We start from the raw sequence: 21,826 nt of genomic DNA on the forward strand, positions 1-21,826 counted from the left end.
AAATTGTGGGTTTTCTCAAAAAGTGGTTCCCAACCATGTTCCCGGAGGCCCCCAACACTGCATGTTTTCCATGTCTCCTTAATCAAACACACCTGATTCAGATGATCAGCTCATTAGTAGAGACTCCAAGACCTGAACTGGGTGTGTTAGACAAAGGAGAGATGCACAATGTGAGTGTTGGGGAGCCTCCAGGAATGTGGTTGGGAACCACTGTTCGAGAAAACAACAAGCATGTGCTCTCAAAGGTTCTTTATTATTATTTCTTTATTTTATTTTTTTGCCCTTAAATTTTGTAAACATGTTTTTTTTTTTTTTAAATCTGTGTAATTCTAAGTGACTGATTTAAACAGTTAAATCAACAGATTCAGTAATATACAAGCTTTATAGAATTAGCCAAAACAGAATGAATGAACCCCATTGCCAGTACCAAAATCTAAAATGTATAAGCTGCAGAGTATGGAACAGCACTCTGAAGTCCTGAGAGGGCAGCCTTGACAGTGTCTTTTACACACGCCAGACCACAGGACATGCATAAGAGCGAGTAACTCAAAGTCTTGTGCACAGAGAAACTCCACCCTACCTCAACCATCACACATACCTCATCCCACAGGAAAACCAGCAGGTCTCATAAAAGAGGTCTTTGTCCTTTTGTGCTGAAGAACATGCAATGAAACACGTAGGCCCACTGTGGAGCTTTTCCACCTAAGACACGCTTCAGTCTTCATGTTTTTCTTTCACGGACCGTGACATTATTACTCATATGTTCTTTTAGGAGTGTGAATGCTGATGTTCCACACACCAGTGCCTCTCAGCTGCAATTGTCTCTGTATGTTTCTCTCAAGTCAAGTGCCTTCAAAACGTTAATGTGAGGGAGTGACAACCTAAATGAATTAACCACAATATCCTTTGCATTTTTCATTGTGTAATTTCACTTGAATAAGTCTGAAAGATACACTTAAGACTCCTTGGAACTGCAGCATGATTAAAAATAATATAAATTAGAAAAAAATAAATGTGAAAATATACAGACTTTTTTTAATGTTTTAATCAATTAATTAGATTTTAATGTTTTGTCATGATTGTATTTTTTAGAAATCAATCAATTTTGAAAAGAAATATCACCAAATGTTAGAATTATACACTTTGAGAATATGCCAGTGATAACAGTAAAGAGAAAAGAACGATCCGACCTCATGTCGAGGCACGTGATTGACCACTCACGTATGACGAGCTCATATCGCCAGGAGCAATTCGGTTAAAAAAGAAAAAGATCATATGAATCATGTTGTAGTTCCATTTTTAAGTTGACTTCAAGCGTTAAGAAAAAAAAAATAGATTTGAATTTTTTTTTCAAAATCGCCCAGCCATACATACTATTATTATTTCATGGCAAAAATATTTATTTGTTTATTTGTTTAGTCATTTATTCGTACGTTCGTTCGTTCATGTTTTCATTAATACATTCACTATTTTTCATACCTGTTTCCAAAAATTGTCTGAATACAAAAAACTTGTCTAAAACAATTAAAAACCCTGTGTGCTTTCTAGCAATAAACATACAAAAGAGAAAATGACTATAAATACATATATAAAACAAAATGGGTAACGGGGTTATAAGTAAAGGGGTTTCAGTTTTAGGATGAATTATGCTATTATTCAGATTGGGTTAGACCAAATTACCAAAAAAAAAAAAAAAAAATAGTGTAAATATTTACCTATCTGTCAACTTTAATACTGCTAAATAATCCTAATTTATTTTCTTAATTTGTCAAAATGTACTGGTAAAAGCATCAACCATTCAGCCCTGTTACCAAATTTGAAATAATAAACAAATAATTATTTCATGGGGAAATTATTTTTATGGTTACTAAAATTTTGCTAGAAAATAACAAAAAACATAAATAAGGCTTGTATTCGGACATACCCACATTTTCTGTAAGAGTTCCAGCAACCTAACAAATAATAAGTGAAGATTTGGTACCTCCTTTCACTTACCATTTCTGAAATAATAATTAAATAATAATAATAATTGAATAATAATTTTAATAAAAATTGATGGTTTCAAGCTCTACTTTGCAACATAAAGATAAACAAAAAGGTCACAAGAACATCACAAATCCTCCCATTCATTATTGAACGATTGGTAATTTCCTTGAGTAAGTTTCTTGAAATTTCTCAACTTCCTCAAGTTAAGCACATAGGCTCATGACTGCATGCAGGTTAGGGCTAACAGCTAGCACTGCATATGCTGTGATGTAAATCCAGTGTGCAGCTCTGAGGCCAAACTACTGGCATCCGTCAACAGAAATCCAACACCAAACTACCGGTGGCGCTGACCCAACCTGCCTCAGAGCAGCCAGCCTGTGATTGATGCCGTCATAAGATACAAGTGAGTGAGATGAAAGGCTTCCTTGTCAACAGCTCGAAAGCTTCTGGCATGGTCTCCACCCTTAACTGTTCAGCTCCATGGCTGTGACTCCAAACAGAGCAGCTCCTAATACTGTGCCAAGTCTTGAACGAGGGTAGTGACACTATTCCTCCTGATGCCACCAGCCAAAGTCATGTGTTACTCCACTGAAAAATCTGTTGTTTCTACCCTCATAAAGTAAAAAAGTCACTGATATAATCTATAAGTCATAATGCGGGGGCAAAACATCGAAATTCCTGAAAAGAAAACCATATTAAGTAGTTTGCCATTTTTATCAGGTATATCAGATATGTGTATGTATGTATGTATTTATGTATTTATTCATGGCTGGTTTTGTGGCTACTCCAGTGTTAAAACTGAAATAGATTATGTTTATTTTTATCAAGGTATGGAAAAATATGGTTTATTGCTTAATAATATTTGGAGAAAAACAACAACAGATATCCGCAAAACCAAATTCATATGCTGTGATCAATAAAGCCATGTGGTGGATTAAAAAAGAAAAAGAAAGTGGATGACTGTCAGTAAGTTTTTCAATAATTTTACCTGTTTTATAACAAAGCATGTTAAGTTCAGGTGATATTGTATGTATATGAATTATTTTTTTCATACACATTTTCTTTTAAAATACATTTGTGAACGAATGATTCATTAATAAATTTTACATGCATTAAACATATATCCTGAATCAATTACAAAATGAGGAAATATAAGAAAATATATTTATGAAATTAAGAAAAAGTATTTTTTTAATATTTGTTTGTTTGTTTTTAGAAAATGAGTGTCATTTGGTGTTACTTGATGGTTAACACACTATATGACATTTTTAGAAATTGAAATCCTTCTCTAAAATTTTATTAAATTTTCTTTTTTCACCCCAAGTTTTTACATTTTTATGTTTTGAATTATAGACATTCTTCTTTGTCACTGACTCTGTATCTGGTCTACCAAAATACCCAACAGGTACTAAATCCTATCTAAAACCATCAAACTAGACTGGTAAACCAACATCAGATGTTTCACTGCATGGTAGCTAAGACCATCTTGGGCTGAAATGATAAAAAAAAAATTTATGTCAAACAATAGTTAGGAATTAACTGCTTTTTAAAGAATAAGAATTCATTATTTGTTAATTTACCAGCATTGTCCAATTATGAACTTTTCGCAGAGCAAGTGAATAGCTGTAGAGCAGCAGTCCCCAACCCTTTTAGCGCCAAGGACCGGTTAAATATCAGACTATATTTTCACGGACCGGGCTTTAAGGTGTGACTGATAAATACAACAAAATAAAATGATACAACTGGCATTAAAAACTGTGGTATATTGTAAATATAATAATAAACATGAATCCACCATGTATTCGTATGCAACTTTATTAGCAGCGTCCTCGTAACATCACGTTAACAACATGACATTTCTTTCTTGTGCGGCCCGGTACCAAATGACGCACGGACCGGTACCGGTCCACGGCCAGGGGGTTCAAAAGCATTCCAAGTCTAAAACCCTTATGAACCCCTTATTTCTAAATCCTGAATATTATGTTCTCACAGCTGTGGTGACTCCAGTGTAATGTATGCTGCTCTTTTATAGAACAAAGACTGAGCTTCAAATATAATACTTCAGAAGAGGGAAAAACTGAGGATAAAATCAATATGAAGAGCTCTATCTTTACAATGAGTCAGAGTGTTTTTTTTTTCCAGCTGGGCTGAACTGGACCATCATCATACCTTTCTTTATGAGTCTAGCAGGTGCCTCCAATGGTTAACCAATATTTTGATTAGCACATTACTCCACACATGCCCAAAGCCACAGCCTGCGTAAAATGTGCGCATTAGAGGTTTGAATGAACTGGCTGGTGACGCTGGATTTAGCCCTTGATGTGTCATTAGCTTCTGAGTGCACAGAGAGGCCACTAGGGCTGAAACAAAAAGCTGAAAGTTGAAAGTATCGACAACGTTGACAATAAAAAATTGTCGACATATTTTTGTTGTCAAATAGTCGTTTTATGCCATATGACTTAATATGATAGCATGCAATAACGCGGTTTGACCAGTGTGGCGCTGTAGCACCAAACCTGAAGCTGCTGAGCAGTGTTTGGATGAATCTGTTAATATATACCGTGCACTTTCCTTTTAATAATGAAATCAACATCAAAAACTGACAGCAGTGAGAAGGCAGCAGTTTAAAACGCATCTGATTACAAAGATGTGGATGTTTGCATGAGCTCTGTACTTCAGTACTCCAGTAAAGTTATTTATTTAGTACTTTTTGCAATAGATAGCCTTAATTCAAGCAGCTTTACAGTATTATTAAACATGAAAAACCAGAGTCTGTGTCGCTTTCAGTTAGAATTACAACTTGATTTTCTGTTATGAAGCAGCTCTCCAGTGTGAAGCTAGCTAATGATAAAATATTTTGTGTGCCAAATATATTAATTGAATAACTGTAATTACATAATAAGATTTTCAAAAGTTGAAGTGGTTACCTTAATTTATTAGTTAGAATATGTATAACTCAATATTTTAACTAACTGCAAAAGCTGAATAATCAATGAATGTCTACCGATTAATCAGCGAAATAATCAATGATTAGTCGATTAATCATTCTAATAATCGTTAGATTAATTGATTGTCAAAATAATTGTTTGTTGAAACTCTAGAGGCCACTGTCATTTCTAAAGAGACGGGACACATAGGAACTAAGGAAAGAGGAGAAGAAAAAAATGGACAGAAATGGAGAGAGAGCCACAAAATTCATATGTTCCAGTGACAAAAACAGCTGCCACACATTTGGCTGAATGAATCCTGCTATAGTGCTGCATGGTCTACTCCACAGCAGCGATGTCCTGCCAACCAGTAAAACAGACATCCATTACAATGCATTCCAACCCTTCACTTTTCATTCCAGCAGTGTGCCCGAGTCATAAATGACGCAGATTCAGCCTCAGATGGGCCAATCATGGAGCCTCTGATGCATGCTCCATGCACAAATGGCAAGGGCTTTTGCAAAATAGCTAGCTCCATTCTTTGAAATGAAAACATGTCCTGATACCAATGCTTTCTTCATACCTCTACTATCTTATAAACTATACTTTTCTATAAAATGGGGTTGCTTACCCAAAGTGCAGACTGAAAACACATGGGGGTTTGCGAGTTGATGAAAAATGTAAGAAATAAAAAAAAATAAAAAAATAAATAAATAAAAACATTAAAAAGACTTCCTAAAAATATTCATACTATTTTATTTTATTTACCCACATTTATTTAACCATTTATGGACATGGATACGCGTATGTTATATATATATATATATACATATAATTATTATTATTCTGATTATTTGATTTCTATATAAATAAAAATAAAATAAAATAAAAATGCCAAATACTTAATATGGGTGTTCAAAAACTTGAACTAACATTTGCTCCTCAGAAAACTTAATAATAATAAAAGTATGATTCCAAGATATATCTGACTTCCTGGCCTTCTCCTAAAAACCCAGAACTATAATTCAGAAATCAATGTAAGCATATCAACTGCATTTTTAAATGTATTCTTTGTTTGCAAGATTGGTGGCACTGAATCATTTTAAGATACTTAAAATAAGGAAAATAAAGAAATTTGTTTACAATACAACAAAAAAAGTAAACATCAAAGTGGTTGATTGTTTTATATCAGTCAGGCAACCTCTTCCTTTTTCAGTTCTTGGCCGAAATCAGCCGCAATGTGGACCAGACAGTATAAATTAAAGATTATAAATTATATTGCTTGTGATCCAAACTTTAATATGTTATTTTCTTTCTCCGTTTCTCTTTTACACACAGTCCCCCCTCCCACAAGCTCTTTGTGCCAGTCTTCAGTGTTTATCCTTCGGTAAATCCAGCCTGTTGTTAAACTCCCACTAAGAACCCTGAGCGTCTCCAAACCTGCTATTACACATCTCTCTCAGCTCTCTGCCCAGTGACTCAATCTGAAGAGAATCCCAGCCTGAGAGATGGGCATGCAGATAGTGCCAGGGACGGAGAGCGGTTGGTTTGGATTTCAACATGAGAAAACACTTTTCCCCCTATACACACATAAGAGAGTTAGAGAGGCTCCTTCTGTGTGGACTGATGGACTGTGCTGTTTCTCTATTCAGCTGGGGCAGAAACCCTGAACTCCAGGACAGTAAAAGGTCAGGGTATAGGAATAAATATTAGTGCTAATCACCAGACCAGAGATGTATTTTCTTCCCTGTGAAATACATTTTGAAATATATTTGGGTGTGTTTCCAAAAATACATATGTGACCCTGGGCCACAAAACCAGTCATAATTTGCACTGGGATATTTAGACAAAAATCATTAGGATCAGGGTAAAGATCATGTTCCATGAAGATATTTTGTAAATGTCCGTAAATTTTTGGTCAGAAATATGCATCGCTAAGAACTTCATTTGGACAACTTTAAAGGCAATGGGTCAGATTCACTAAATATGCGTAGGCACAGATTTTTGCGTGAAATGTGCGTACAGACGTTTTCACGAATAAATCATGATTCATCAAAAACTTTCGTAGAACAACTTATACCACACGTACGCAATAATCATGTACAACAATATATATATATATATATATATAATATATATTTATATTTTAGAGGTCCAAACAACAATCACCTGATATATCCTTATATAAACGGTGATTAATGTGTCCCATCTTGTGTTTAGAGGCATGGCACACTTGGTACTGCTTAAAGACATTGCGGTGCATGCTCTAAGGAGAGAGCGCGTCTTTAGAGAACGCACAGATATGTTCGCGGAGAGTGACGAATGGCTGTTCAGTCGCTTTAGGTTGCCCAGAGAAGTCCTCATTGATTTATGCAATTCACTGGAACCACACCTAAGCCACATCACCAACCGCTCTCACCCTATACCACCTTATCTCCAAGCCTGTGTTATAACCCATGCTTCTTTTTTACCTTTGCCCGTTATGCCAGTGGATACACTCTTAAATAACAAATTTTTCCTGGCTTCCACCTCCGACAGCAAAACCTCACGTTCATTATCGTTAAAGTTATTTTTCTTTGTCTTTTGTTTCGGTGCCATAATTGTCCTTCTCTGTACAAGTGCCTCGTTTTGGAAGGCCCTTATATGGAGCTGGTTTGGGCGTGAATTATGCTAATTACTAACCTTGTGCACGCGGGCGCTCATTTAGAAGACTCCAAATTCACTAACAGAAGAACGATTTTAAGAACAAGCTCATGTGCGTACGCACGTGTTGTGAATTAGGCGGAAAGTTCTTGTGAGAAGTTCCAATGTGCTTGTGAATAAGAAAATTGTACGCAATTATTAGTGAATGAGACCCAATGTTCTTAATATTCAGATTTTTTTGCACCCTCAGATTTTCTAATAGTTTTATCTCAGCCAAATATTGTCCTATCCTAATGACGTAAAGCTTATTTATTCAGCTTTCAGATGATGTATACTGTATATAAAAAAAAAAATAAAAATAAAAAACGTATGGTTTTGTGGTCCATTGTCACATATTTAAACTTCATTGTTTACTACAACATCTACTGAGCATATACTTTCACGTATATGCAAAAAGATCTTTCCTTTATTTGTGTTACAAATTTTGCCATATTTAAGAAGTTGTTCCCACAAATTAAATTGAGGCCATGCATAAATAATTTGTTCCCACATTTTATTAAATTGTGGCCATGCTGTGCTGTAATTTGTTCCTGTATCAAAATGTAGGAATATATTACTACAACATGGCTATGATTTAATAGAACAAGGGAAAGAATTAATGTAATGGAACAAATGTATAATTTGTGGCTACAGTAAATAGATATTTTTTGTCTGCATGTCATGTGCAGGTCTGCATACATCACCAGCCTTATATTTGTTAATGAAAGCTCTAGGTTTAATCTAAGTTTGTCATTGTACTATTTTTTTGTTGATGCATTTTTCATTAAGAATAATAATGAACCCATCATGTTCAAGCATTCGTTTGGTTCTAAGAAAGGTTCAGGTTCTGTTGTTGTGCTTTGAAGTACACTTATTTTCATGTGTTGACTAATTAAAGTTATCTAAAATACTTGATTGTAATTCTAACTGTGTGTGTTGTTCAATATTGCATTTAAGATTATTAATATATTTGTAATGAAATGAACTGCAACTTCATCATACTAATGTTTAATTACAAACATTCAAGTTTCAATAGAAATGACATGAATGTAGTTTTTTTGTTTACCATAAATTACATGCATTTCCTATTTTATTGCATTTTGCTAGAAGTGTACTTCTTCTTGACTAAGGCAAAAAACAAACTAAGGTTTGTGCTGGGTCTTCAGGGCCCTCCCTCCGGCCAAACATTACATGCCCAGACTCGATTACCAAGAGCATAAATTTGATATCAGGAGAGTGTGAGCTGAAAACAGCATTTAATCTTGTTAATACATATCCTGAACAAAAGGCTGCAAAAATTATAGGCCATTAACATTGATAAACAACTCTGCCAATGGCCAACCCGCAATAATTTCACCCGACCTTTATAGATGGGGAGAGCAGCAGACAATGATCAACCCCAAATTGGAATCTAAATGTGGTTCCCGAGAATCGAGGGGGCAGGATGAACGGCTAGTAGCTCAAAGTTTTACAGAGCTGGTGTGAATAACAAACTCTGGACCAGCTACACTGTTCCAAAATCCATCTTGACCACCGTAATGAAAAAATACAATTGGATAAATAATTTCTTGAATCTCATCCAGTTTTAAGGTTGTTACACTCTTAAAAAAAGTGTTTTGTGATGCCATAGAAGAACCTTTTTCATCTAAATGGTTCCATAAAGAACTTTGTTTCACTAAAGATTCTTTGTGGTGAAAGAAGGTTCTTCAGATTATAAAAAGGTAAGAAAAAGATGGTTCTTTAAAGAACCTTTGACTCAATGCTTCTTTGTGGAACCAAAAATGGTTCTTCTATGGCACAGATGTGAAGAACCTTTCAAGCACCCATATTTTTAAGAAGTTTTGTGTTACATTCAGTTTATTTTATGTAAACAGACAAGAGGGACACACTTTACATCATAAAATACACACAATATGAACCGAATGCTTCTGTACTATAAAAATATTTGGCGATAGATATTGCACAGTACGATCAAAGGAACCGTGAACAGGCTTTGTTCATATTTAAATTGTGTGGTAAGGTTTGGGGGATTGAAGTCACACTTCATACAGACCTCAATATGAGGCAATCAAGAGTCACGCTCACTGTACTCTTTCATCTATCTTTTCTCCCTTGTTCTGCCTCTCTGACTCGTACATTTACTGTGGATAATCCCCACAGCGCAGTGAGGCTTCTGCACGCAAAGCATGTTTTCATAAATTCGGATATGCCAAGAAGGGGCTTGACTGCCTCATTCTATCGCTATCGTCTGATAATACAAACATTCTTACAAATATTCCCTATTGTGCTTTCATTTAACAATCCCAATTACTGACTGACAGTCCCAAACCGTCTTTATGGAAATCTTGCAGGAACTTCTTAACTGTCAAGAACAAAACATCTTTTTCAGTCATCTAAGTCTGAGAGTGCATTCAGTGTTGAAAATACCACAAGCAGCTGCTTTGATTAATGAAGTAATTTTGTGAAGATGGCAACTCTGGGGATACTTACATTGAAGCCAGTGAATGGGGTAATTATTGATATGACAAACTTACTCTAAGGCAATTATTAGTGGTGTTTACTAAGGCAAGCAGTGCTGGTACAATTGCTCATGCTAATGGTTAGGGATCTGAGCAAACCACTAAACAAACTACAGGACTCTGGGATGTAACTTGTGCTGGACTTCTCTGCAGTGATACCTCTAAACAAATGACTTGTTCAGAAGAGGTGTGTTATTACTTTTCTAAGCAATCTGGACAATAAAACAGTTTTTAAAAAAAAATGGTTGAAAAATCTATTTTATGATCACTTTGTGAGAAATTTGTACAGAAACAGAAAAACTGTTATCATGGCACCATACAAATATTTTTTTAAAAATTAAATAAATACATTTTATGTGTTACAACTGAAGATAACAGAGTAAATTGATTCACATTTACATTACATTCAATATAATTAAATATTCCTTTAATATAATTATTTATTTTAAGCATACATTTGTGTGACTATACTCAGATTTTGTTTGATGAATGAACAACCAAACATCCGTTATTGGTCAATATAAGACCTATTACTATATCATATTGCATATGAGTGTCATTATTGGTATCATGGATTGACATTATCGAATGAACACTTTATTTAATTTGATTTACTTTATTTACCTAATTTTAAGTGACAGTTACCCCCAAAGCTAAAATTCTGTCATTCCTCATGTCGCTCCAAACCTATAAGACTTTCATCTTCTGTTCAGATTCTGTTGCTCCACTGAGAGTCCATGTAACAAGAACAGTTCATCAGTTATTACCAGTCAAGGAAGAATATTTCATGTGCTTCATATGTGTGTGTTGATCAGTGTTTATACTCTATGTGAAGAAAACCCTAAATGAAGCCAGTTTTTCAAAGAAAGCACAAGTTCGAATCCCGTCTCGGGGTCCTTTGACATCCCGCTCCCCTCCCAGCGCTCTCCTGTCATCTCTCTACTGTCGTATCTCTATAAAAATGCATAAAAGCTCATGATGAAAATAAATAAATAAATAAAATTCCTTACATTTCCATGTGGCTGTGGACATGGCTGTGGAAACCCCATCAGCACTTTTTATTTTTGCATGCAGTGTTGAGAACATCGGCTGATTACAACCTCTGGGTCACGCTTGCCGTTTGGACACCCAGCAGCTAATGAGAAAAAGTGGCTTCCCAGGTCTAATCTGTGAACAGCCTGGCAGTGTTTCTCATGAGAGAGGTGTGAGAGAGTGTGTGTGTGGTGCAGACACTTGCAGTCCTGACTGGCATTTACACCTCGCAGGCAGGCGCCGTCACTCTAATTATTTACTCGGGCAGCTGGGTCGGGGCTGTATGCCAGCAGAACAGCAGACGTACACAGAGAGTGATCCCTAAAAGTAGACACTGCTGCCACAGCGGGACTCTAAGCTCATGTTCGCCACATTGGCAACACACAGAGGAATCAATGAGCTGTTAGTGGAAATCACTGTCTGATTCAGAGTATCTATCCACCCTGGAGATCTGTGAGGACAGAAATGCTGCTTGATGATGCGTTTCTTACCTGTACTCAATGAGCTGGTCTTTGTGCGTCCATGTGACGTAGGCTGTGGGATGTCCCGTCACCACACAGGGGAGCAGCACACTCTCCCCAACGGCTTTAGACACATGCTGAGGCTCCAGGAGAAACTCTAGTGTCCTTTCCTCCCCTGATTCTGCACAAAACAGAGAAGTGCATTCACACACAATGTCTGTCCTAATTGTTTTTAACTATTTAAACATTTTTTTTCCTGTAAAAATATCTAAACATCCTTAAAACAAGGCGTGAAAAGCAAAATTGCATACCATATTAAGGATTTTTGTTTTTTAAGGAGTATATATTTTGCTATTAAGTTAGTTTTTTTACCTCATTGACAAACATTTTTGTCCACTCAAAAATGAAAATTCTTTCATTATTTATTTATGTCACTCCAAACCTTTCTTACCTCTGCAAAACACAAAGTTAGATATTTTGAGAGTGTCAATATGATAGAAGTCAGTGGGGTCTAATGTTGTTTAGTTCACAGACAAAAGAAAGTGTACAGGTTTAGAACCACATGAGGGTGGTGATATAAACTTTAATTTTGAGAGGACTCTCTCTTTAAATATGTTTTGTTTTGCTTAAAAAGTGGGGTAAGAAAAATCTAGCCTGTTAATACCAAACTCTGCTACTTCGCTTTGCTTCGTAGACAGAGTCCGGAAGGGTATACTTGACAAGCGTTTTCTTTCTTGTTGGGAGGCGCTTGTATGAAGTTTAAAATCATTGGTTACCCGTAAGCCAATCACATAACATTTGGTTATGACGTGTGTTATGCGCCGGCTCAGCCGCCTCGAACTTCGGGAATGCTGCAAAAACAAAACCATTGAGTGAAATACCGGAGAGAACATGGTATTTCAAAATCACAATTATCGCCTTTGGCATCCCCAGTTTCTCGCTAACGATAACATTTGGTAAATTTAACTTTTCCCAAAACCTGTCAGGACTAGGAAGTAGGGCCACAACTTCACCTCCATTCAAAATCTGAAACAATCACTCCTCTTGTTCGGGCTTCAGTTGGCAAATGCCAGGAATATTCTCCACAACAAAGCGAATAGTATCCCATGTTTCCGTGTCCGTTTTTGATTTCCCTAACCTAAACTACAATCCTAAATTCGGCACTTAGCATCTACGTCACAGCTCTCAGCCCACCCTCTGTTCGTTGATTGATCGGCTGTTTTGGAGCCAGAGAAAAACTGGAAGATAGTGTGCTATCTGGGACTGAGTACAGAAGCAAACTGAAATTGAGAGGAAGTATGAAGTCTGGCATCTATGCAAGTTCTTAAAGGGGGGGTGAAATGCTATTTCATGCATACTGAGTTTTTTACACTGTTAAAGAGTTGGATTCCCATGCTAAACATGGACAAAGTTTCAAAAATTAAGTTGTACGTTTGAATGAGTATTTCTGTTCCAAAAATACTCCTTCCGGTTTGTCACAAGTTTCGGAAAGTTTTTTTCGAGTATGGCTCTGTGTGACGTTAGATGGAGCGGAATTTCCTTATATGGGTCCTGAGGGCACTTCTGCCGGAAGAGCGCGCGCTCCCTTATAGCAGAGCAGAGACGAGACATCCACTGACCAGAGCGAGAGCGCCGCGGAATGTCACAAAAGGAGTGTGTTTTTGGTTGCCAGGGCAAGACAACCCTGCACAGATTACCAAAAGAGAAACAGCATTAAGGGACCAGTGGATGGAGTTTATTTTTACAGAGCATCAACGGAGTTGTGCAAGTGTTTGTGTTTGTTCCCCTGCATTTCGAAGATGCTTGTTTTACAAACAAGGCCCAGTTTGACGCCGGATTTGCACATTGTTTATTTCTTAAGGATAATGTAGTCCCAACGAAAAAGGGTCACGATCGTGTGTTGGAACCGCAGGCGGTGAGTAAAACTGCTTCAAATATCTCTGTGTTGTTAACTTAGCTATCAGCGTGTAAGCACATCAAGTAAACAACATGCGATGTTGTCATCAAACTGCACTTTCCACATGTACAGCTTAAAAAAAAAAAAAAAAAAACGACAAAGTGGAACTTAGTCATTTTCCAAAACCGCTAAGCAAATATATACAGTTTCAGTACATACCACATAGAGACTGATTGCTGATGCTACTCTTGTTCAATTTCAGTCTCTGGATCTGATTCTGGATCATAAATATACACTGAATCTGACTGTTAGCCATGGTTTGTTTTGGATGTTTTTTTCCTCACGGTAATGCCACAGCTTCCAAACGCTCTCAACGCAAAAGCTTACTCGCGCTCGTGATTCTTTAGCTCCGCCCACACGTCACGCCTCCAGCCGGTCATGTTTTTCCGGGAAAAATCGGTACAGACTATCTTTCTCTTATGAATATAATAAAACCAAAGACTTTTTGGAGTTAGGAAGGATGCAGTACTACTCTATAGGTTCTCAAGATTAACAGGATATTGAGTGAAAACGAGCATTTCACCCCCCCCTTTAAGTTTAATTAATCTAGTTATTTTTAAGAATGTTTAAACATTTTCACTTGAAAATAATACAAATGTTTAATTTTCAAAAATACATGTAAATAATAGTGCTGTCAAACGAATTGTGATTAATATAAGTTAAAAATAAAAAATAAAAGTTTTTGTTTACATAATATATGTATGTGTGCTCTGTATATTTATTATGTATAAATAAATACACATGGATGTATATATTTCAGAAAAAAGTATTGTTTATATATTAAATCTATTTATTTATAATATAAATATAGATATGTAAATACATGTAAATATTTTAATATATACTGTATGTGTGTGTATTTAAATATAAATCATAAATATATACAGAACACACACATATTATGCATATAAAAACAAACCTTTTTTTGGATGTGATTAATCGTTTGACAGCACTAGTAAATAAATGTAATGGTTTATAGAATTTCTATCTTTGAAAGCGCATCTCTTTATGTATGAATTTAACTTGATTTTTTAAGTGGGCTTAAAATGCTTAGAAAGTGGGATGAGAAAAAACCTGGTCATATTCACTTAAGACTAGTGTTATTATACAGTTTACAGAATTTTATTTGAATATATTTTACCCAAGTTAAAATATTTGGAATTATACTGGAAAACAAGAAAAATACTGGTTGAGATAATGAAGCTATACAACAAGAAAATGGAAATTTTCTTGACCACTTAGCCCTACAAATTAAGAGTGAAGTGCATCATTTTTGCACCACTAGTCACAACAAATTGTGTTTTTAAAAACATTTAAAAGTAAATGTTACCATGATATTTGAAAAATGATAAAATAGAACGTTCTCTTAATGATTTCTCTAAGTACATAATTTTAGTTGCAACAAATTGAATGAAAAACATGCTGAAACAGTTTTCCTAACACTTCCTAACATACAGTAGGTTTTCAGATGTCACTGGTAAAACAAATAGTAATGCTTGGAAAGATTTCTACAAATGGCATACTTATTAGACAATAAAATGGAGTCAGATTTTAATTTAACCTAAACAAATAACCAAACACGGAGGAAACCTTCATCCACCATTGGATACCTCTGTTGGGCCAATTTGTAAAATTTACACATACATTATTTATATTGTAACATTTGCTGTATATATCTTTTAGGTTGAAGCTTTTAAAAAGCTTTCTCTTTAATATTCATTATTTATTCATTTATTTCAGTGAGGGAACAAAATTCAAAATGTCTTTATTGTCTCTTTACATACTGATGCATCATGTTGCTCCCTGCTCCATGTTTAGTGTGATAACCTCAGCAGGCAATGGTGCTTCAGGCCTGATTTATGTTCTTTAATATCTCACTCTGTGCTCATGACTGCCCGTAAAAATAAATCTGCATGCTGAATATCTACCACAAAGGAGCTCAGTCCTCTTTAACTTTAGCATAAATGACATTGTTCTCTTTGATAACACCACCTGTGGGCATCCTTCTGGAGAAGGCCACCTTTAAAACTCTCTCTCTCCTCAATTGTGTGAGTTTCAGTAGTGAATGAACAATTACATCAGAATCAATGTCTTGCATTTTTATTGTCAGGAATGCAGGGGAATTGGCTTTTTCCTTATAAAACCTTTTTAGGGGGAAATGTTTATTATTTTTTTGGGACATACCTGACTGAATTTATGTTTGTCATTAAAAATAATAATAATAAAAACAACAACTTTTGATTAGCGCTGTCAAATAGTGCCCATATTTAAAAAATGGCAAATATCGGCCGATATATCGGCTTTGGCCAATAAAATTTTTGGTGCTTGGCTGATGTGTTCAAGGCGGGACTTTTATTTTGACAGTGCTGAGAATGGCAGCGCCATTCTTCCTCTTGTTCGCTGTTGTGGTTCAGTTCTGACTAATACAGATAGAAGTCTGTCAAACATTAACTATCTAAACATTAATTTAAATAAATAAAAAATTATGATAAAAATATATATTATTTTTATTTTTATATATTTTATATATATTTATATCAGCCATCGGCCTTATGTATATTTATATCAGTTATCAGCATCAGGTGTCAAAAAAACAATATCGGTCTACCACAACTGTCAAATGATTAATCTTGATTAATAGCATCCAAAATAAAAGTTTTATTTACATAATATGTGTGTGTATATTTATTATAATTTCAAATATATGCATGAATATATTTAAGAAAATGTTGTTTATATATTAAATATATTATATATAATATCTAAATATACATGTATATACAGTACATATAAATATTTTCAAAATATATATTGTATGTGTATTGATATCCTGTATACATAATAAAAATACATAGTACACACACATATATTATGTAATCATAAACTTATTTTGGATAAGTTTATTAATTGCATCCAACGTTTATTTTGGATGCAATTAATCATAATTAATCATTTGACAGCACTATTTTTTATATAAAAGAGTTATCCTCAAATGCTTATTTATATTTATATGAGATGCATATCTAAAAAAAATTATATTTGAGATTTTGTATTTTATATTTTTATATTTGTAACATTAATATGACATTTATTCAAACTTGTATGATCTTTAAAAACATTTAAAAGTAACGGGTACTGTAATGTCTGCAAGATATAACTATAATTGCAAAATTATCAGATGGAACTTTTTACTAACGAATTCTCTAACATGCATAACTAAGTTAAAAAGGTTTTTTAACCATTAAAAAAAAATGTTTTGCAAAAAGTTATTTATAGAACATATTTGTGTTATCTGGGATAATCTGGATGAATTTACAGTTATTCTGTTATCAAAATGTTGTTTAAATGTCAGTCAGTAAATCAGTCTAAATACTGGATAGCAGATAAAGATTTTTACATTTAAAAAAAAAAAAAAAAAAAACATGGACATAATTTGATTTGCAACTTTATTGTCTGATGATACAACTCTAAGTATAGAATTGGAATACTGTGTGTATGGAAGAATGGAATATTTACCAGGCAGTATCTGTATTTCTGCTTCCTCACTGGTCTTGGTGGGCCCAGCGTTGTCGATCACGCAGCGGTACAGGCCTGCATCTGCCTCTGTGGCGTTACTGATGACGAGAGCACCACTGGGCAGCGTGAACACTCTCTGGTCCAGCTCAACCGGCTCTTTGTTTTGTTCCCAACGGATGAAAGACACCAGGTCTGGATTCACCTCACAGTTCAGCACATGACTGTCACCCACCCGCACAGACGCGGTTTCCGGCTGACTGAGGTACCGCGGTATCCCTGAAAACAGAGAGAAATCAGAAGAATCAGAATCTGAATAATTACAACACATTTTGGTTTGCAACGAAGTTTCATCTTCTTATTAAGAGCTTCTTTCCATAAACAGAAAGTGTTAAGAACTTATTGCGCAAATGGATAAAGTGAGTATATGAAATGGCACTCACTTCGTTATATTGGCAAGGCTTTTGAAATGTTGAAATACCAATAACAATGCCTAAAGCTGTTTGCCTATAGGCTAACATTTAATGTCTCTGTCTGTGTGATCTATGTGCTTTAGAGGTGGGAGAAGTTATTGAATTTTGATTAATTGAAGACAACTGTAATTATTTGCACAGAGGAATCATCTACAATAAGATCATGTGTATTAAAAAGTAAATACGGTCTATTTTAATTTCATGTTGACTTTAAATAGTTAATTATTTCCTTCACTGCTCAAGAGTTTCAATTCTGAGTTCAATAAGAAGTTAAATAAAAACCCAAGGGCACATTTTGCCTTCAAATCTCTGTAAATGAAACTGATGGTGCTGAAAAGTAGTCATGGCATACGAGTGTTTACACTTCCTGGAGTTCCCCTGGTGTCCTTCAGGCGCAGAACCTGCCAGGAACCGTCTGAAAGCAGGAAGCAGTGCTGACACGCTACTAAGTCACAGATTTCTCTGCTCCTCGGCTCTGGCAAAGTGATAAAGTCCTGAGAAATTATACTCTACATTACGTTTGGGTATATTTTAACCATTTATGATTTAAGTATTATTTTGCAGTTTACATAAATGTCACAAGATACATTTATTTTTATCAATCAGTTCACACTTTCTGATTCATAACTCAGATTTATTTTAGTCAATATGGTCCCCACATAGCATTTTATATGTAAAATCTTTTGATTTAAATTAAATTAATTATTATAATAACTATTTATTTATTTACTTTAAAAAAACAGTTTGAATCTACTTTGTTGGTTTGATCAAAGGGGGGATTCATTTGAAAACTCAATGAAACAAAACAAAAGGTCTGAAGTCTGTAGGATTTGTTAATATATTTGAAATAGGTCTGTTATGCTAACTAAAGCTGTATTCATAAAAATAAAATAAAATAACAGTAATATTTTGGAATATTACTACATATTTTGGAATATTACTACATATTTTGGAATATTACTTCAGTTTAAAATAATTGTTTCTATTTTAATATTGAATATTGTTTATTCCTGTGATGCAAAGCTGAAGTTTCAGCATCATTACTAAAAACATTACTGACCCCAGATGTTTTAATGATGGTGTAGTAATGACTGGGTAAAATGGGGCTGAAGAGGGTTCTGTATTTGTATGAATTTAGCAGTGAAGCAGTGTAGTTAAGCTCATCGGAGAGGTAAATTCATCACTTCACATTATGATCAGCAAAGCGTTGAGCACTTTGCCTAATAGAATTGACTCCACTTAATCACAGTTCCTCTCATTCCACAGGGTAGCTGCTCATGTTACTCTGCAGTATCTGATTCCTGCATCAGATAGAAGTAAAAAAATCACAGATATCACAGAACCACAAATCTCTTTAATATCCGCTTTAATAATATAAAGTTAGTACACTTTAGCTTACTTAACACTTAACAGTGTACATATTGTGAAAATATTGTAGCAATTAATTGCAATTAAATGGAAATGTATGACTGTTTAAATGTAAGTGTTTTTTGAACCACTGAAGGAGGATTTTAGTACATATTTAGATTAAAACCTATTAAAACCCTTATGTAATGCAACTAAATATATTTGAAAGTACACAGTTATAACAATGATAAAGTTAAACTTACCAAAACTTAATTTGATATTTTACAAAGTGCACTTTTTAAAAGTGTGCTTAAGAGTTACTTTAATTACACTTAACCATTCTTTTATTTAGAAGTGTTAGTTTATGTAAGCAAATTTAAGCTATATATATATATATATATGTGTGTAGAGTTCAGATGCAAAAGCCTCTAAATGCCATCTGAAATTTTCTGAAAAAATGACTCAGCCTAAGCATAGGAGCTTGATAAAAATCCTAATTTTAGATGAAAATTTCAGATGGCATTTAGAGGCTTATATATATATATATATTATTTTTTTTTTTTAAAGGCTTTTAGGGGAAGGTTGACACTTCTTGTGACAATAAGAGAGCAGCATTTCAGCAATAAATGTTTCTTCTTATGTCCGCTTTGCTTAAAAAAAGAAGGAATGAGCTGATTTAGCATTAGCACTGCTACTAAAGCTGAAAACAGGGATCTATGGATCCCTTGCAGGTGAACATAAAGACTCATACATAAAAATGCCTTTGAGAGAGACTATAAGAGAGAGGAGTGATGGGGTTTCCTTTGTCTGGCATTAGTCCGTTACACACATGCCATGCTCTCACTCTCTCTTAATGTGAAAGAGCATGCAGTGAGAGATGCTATCAGCCGCTGGCTCTGAGTGAACAGAGAACAGCATTCATTCATCTCCACAGGCTCTGCTTTATAACAGCAGACAGAAAGGTTTCACAGAGCATGCTGTGGCCTTTTAATCCCCTTATAAACTATATACAAAACCAGGTTTTTACAACAGAACAGCTTTTATACTCTTAAGGCAAATATTCTAGGTATTTCTGTCCACTAAGTACTAGTATTCTTCAAACTTTAGAGAATAAAATCTAGACATTGTTTGTTATACCTCTGTTTAGGCTATAGGACATACAGTATCACATATTTACAATATATAGGTAAGGGATAATAACTAGTCTTTTTTTCTTGCAAAATAAACCCTTAGAGGGCAATTAATACCATAATGCAAAGTGGTTGAGAGTATCAGTCTTATTACATAAATATTTAACGAATGAATTATTGGAAATTTCATATTGATTTTAGTTTAAATGATGTTATGATAACACAGGCAATGCAGAGTGATATGAGGCATGGGATTAAGAAATATTGTGGTTATAATAGTTACTCCTGTTAGTGCACGTAAAAAAATTTAAATTACAAAATTAAAAAAACATTGTGAGAATCTTATTAATATAAAAAAAAAGAATATATATATATATATATATATATATATATATATATAATATACTACTGTTCAGAGGTTTGAGGTGAGTAAGATTGATCAAAAGTTAGATGAAAGACTTTAACATTGTTAGGATTTCTATTAAAAATAAACTCTTTTATTTTGAAATGTCTACGTATCAAACAATCCTGAAAAATTCTGAAGGATCATGTAACTGTGAAGAGTAATGGCTACTGAAATGTTAGCTGCACGATCACAGGAATAAACTGCATTTTAAAATGCATATTAAAATAGAAAACTAATCTTTCAAATTGCATATTTAAAAAAGTAGGTATTTTAAATATTTCATTTCAAATAAATGCATGTAATTACCAACCAGACCAGCATCTAAACAGCTCTAAACAGCATAAACCAACCTGGAAAAGCATGAGAATCCATGCTGGTTTAAACTGGTCTTTTCAGCAGGGTCTATTAATGTAAATAATCATAGTTTAGAGTATAGTTTAGGCAATGTGTTTTGGTGGCAGTGTGAACCTTCCCTGCTGTTATATTCTTCCTCTGTTATGTCCTTTTCAACCAGTAAGTCCAAGAGCAACATTTGCTGAGTGATTCATTACACTGGTATAAATGCTACATGGGAACCAGTGAGTGCCATAAGCTTGGACCTCACAATATCAGCTCACGGACACACACTGGGGGTCTGCCACACACACACATCCTGTTCTGGTGGCCTTTTCCAGGAATCAATCTCAGTACACAAGAACATGCTACAAACTGGAGATTTGGATCGACAGAGCCATTAGAGTTTATTGGCCCGACTCTTGTGATTTCATTGGAGAGGACAGTCTGTTTAATGGTCAGATTGTCAGCTCTGCCACTGTTTGTCCACTGTCCACAACAACAAATTATGGAAGCCTATTTCTGCCATAGAATAAAAAATATAAAAAAAGCTCATTGTGACTTTTTATCCAACAATTCTTCTTATTTTTCTCAGAAATGTAAGTTTATATCTCATTATTCAAATTATTTTAGAATTTATATCTTAAAAGTTATAGTTGCAGGATGTAAACTTAGAATTTAAAGAAAAAAGTTGTGAGCAATACTCACAATTTGACTTTTTTCTTCGAATTGTGAGTTTATATCTCACAACTGCGAGATATTAATTGTGAGACGTAAACTCCGAATTTGTAGGAAAAATGTCAGAATTGTGAGATGTAAAATCACAATTTTGAGTTATAAGTTCGCAACTGAATTTTTTCTCATAGTTGCGAGTTTACATATAATTCCAAGTTATTAATTGCTAGATGTAAGTCAACAATTGTAAATTATAATTTACAATTTTGACTTTTTTTCAAAGAATTGCAGGTTTATTACTCACAATTCTAAATTATTAATTGCGAGATATAAACTCGAAAATGCAATTTATGAACTCACTTTAGATTTTTTTCTCCGCATTCCA

General features: G+C 34.5%; 1 protein-coding gene across 11 annotated transcripts in view; it reads right to left on the bottom strand.

The window, feature by feature from the left end:
- Positions 1 to 21,826, bottom strand: part of neo1a (neogenin 1a) — a 145,933-nt gene that overhangs the window by 46,065 nt on the left and 78,042 nt on the right. For all 11 annotated transcript variants that reach the window (XM_026268532.1, XM_026268534.1, XM_026268530.1 and 8 more), the window contains exons 3-4: positions 17,081 to 17,356; positions 11,638 to 11,788 (exon numbers count right to left, since the gene is read on the bottom strand). In XM_026268532.1, coding sequence (XP_026124317.1) covers positions 11,638 to 11,788; positions 17,081 to 17,356 — 427 coding nt within the window. The remainder of the gene's footprint in view (positions 1 to 11,637; positions 11,789 to 17,080; positions 17,357 to 21,826) is intronic.

This window comes from Carassius auratus, chromosome 7 (assembly GCF_003368295.1).
Source record: "Carassius auratus strain Wakin chromosome 7, ASM336829v1, whole genome shotgun sequence".
NCBI lineage: Eukaryota > Metazoa > Chordata > Actinopteri > Cypriniformes > Cyprinidae > Carassius > Carassius auratus.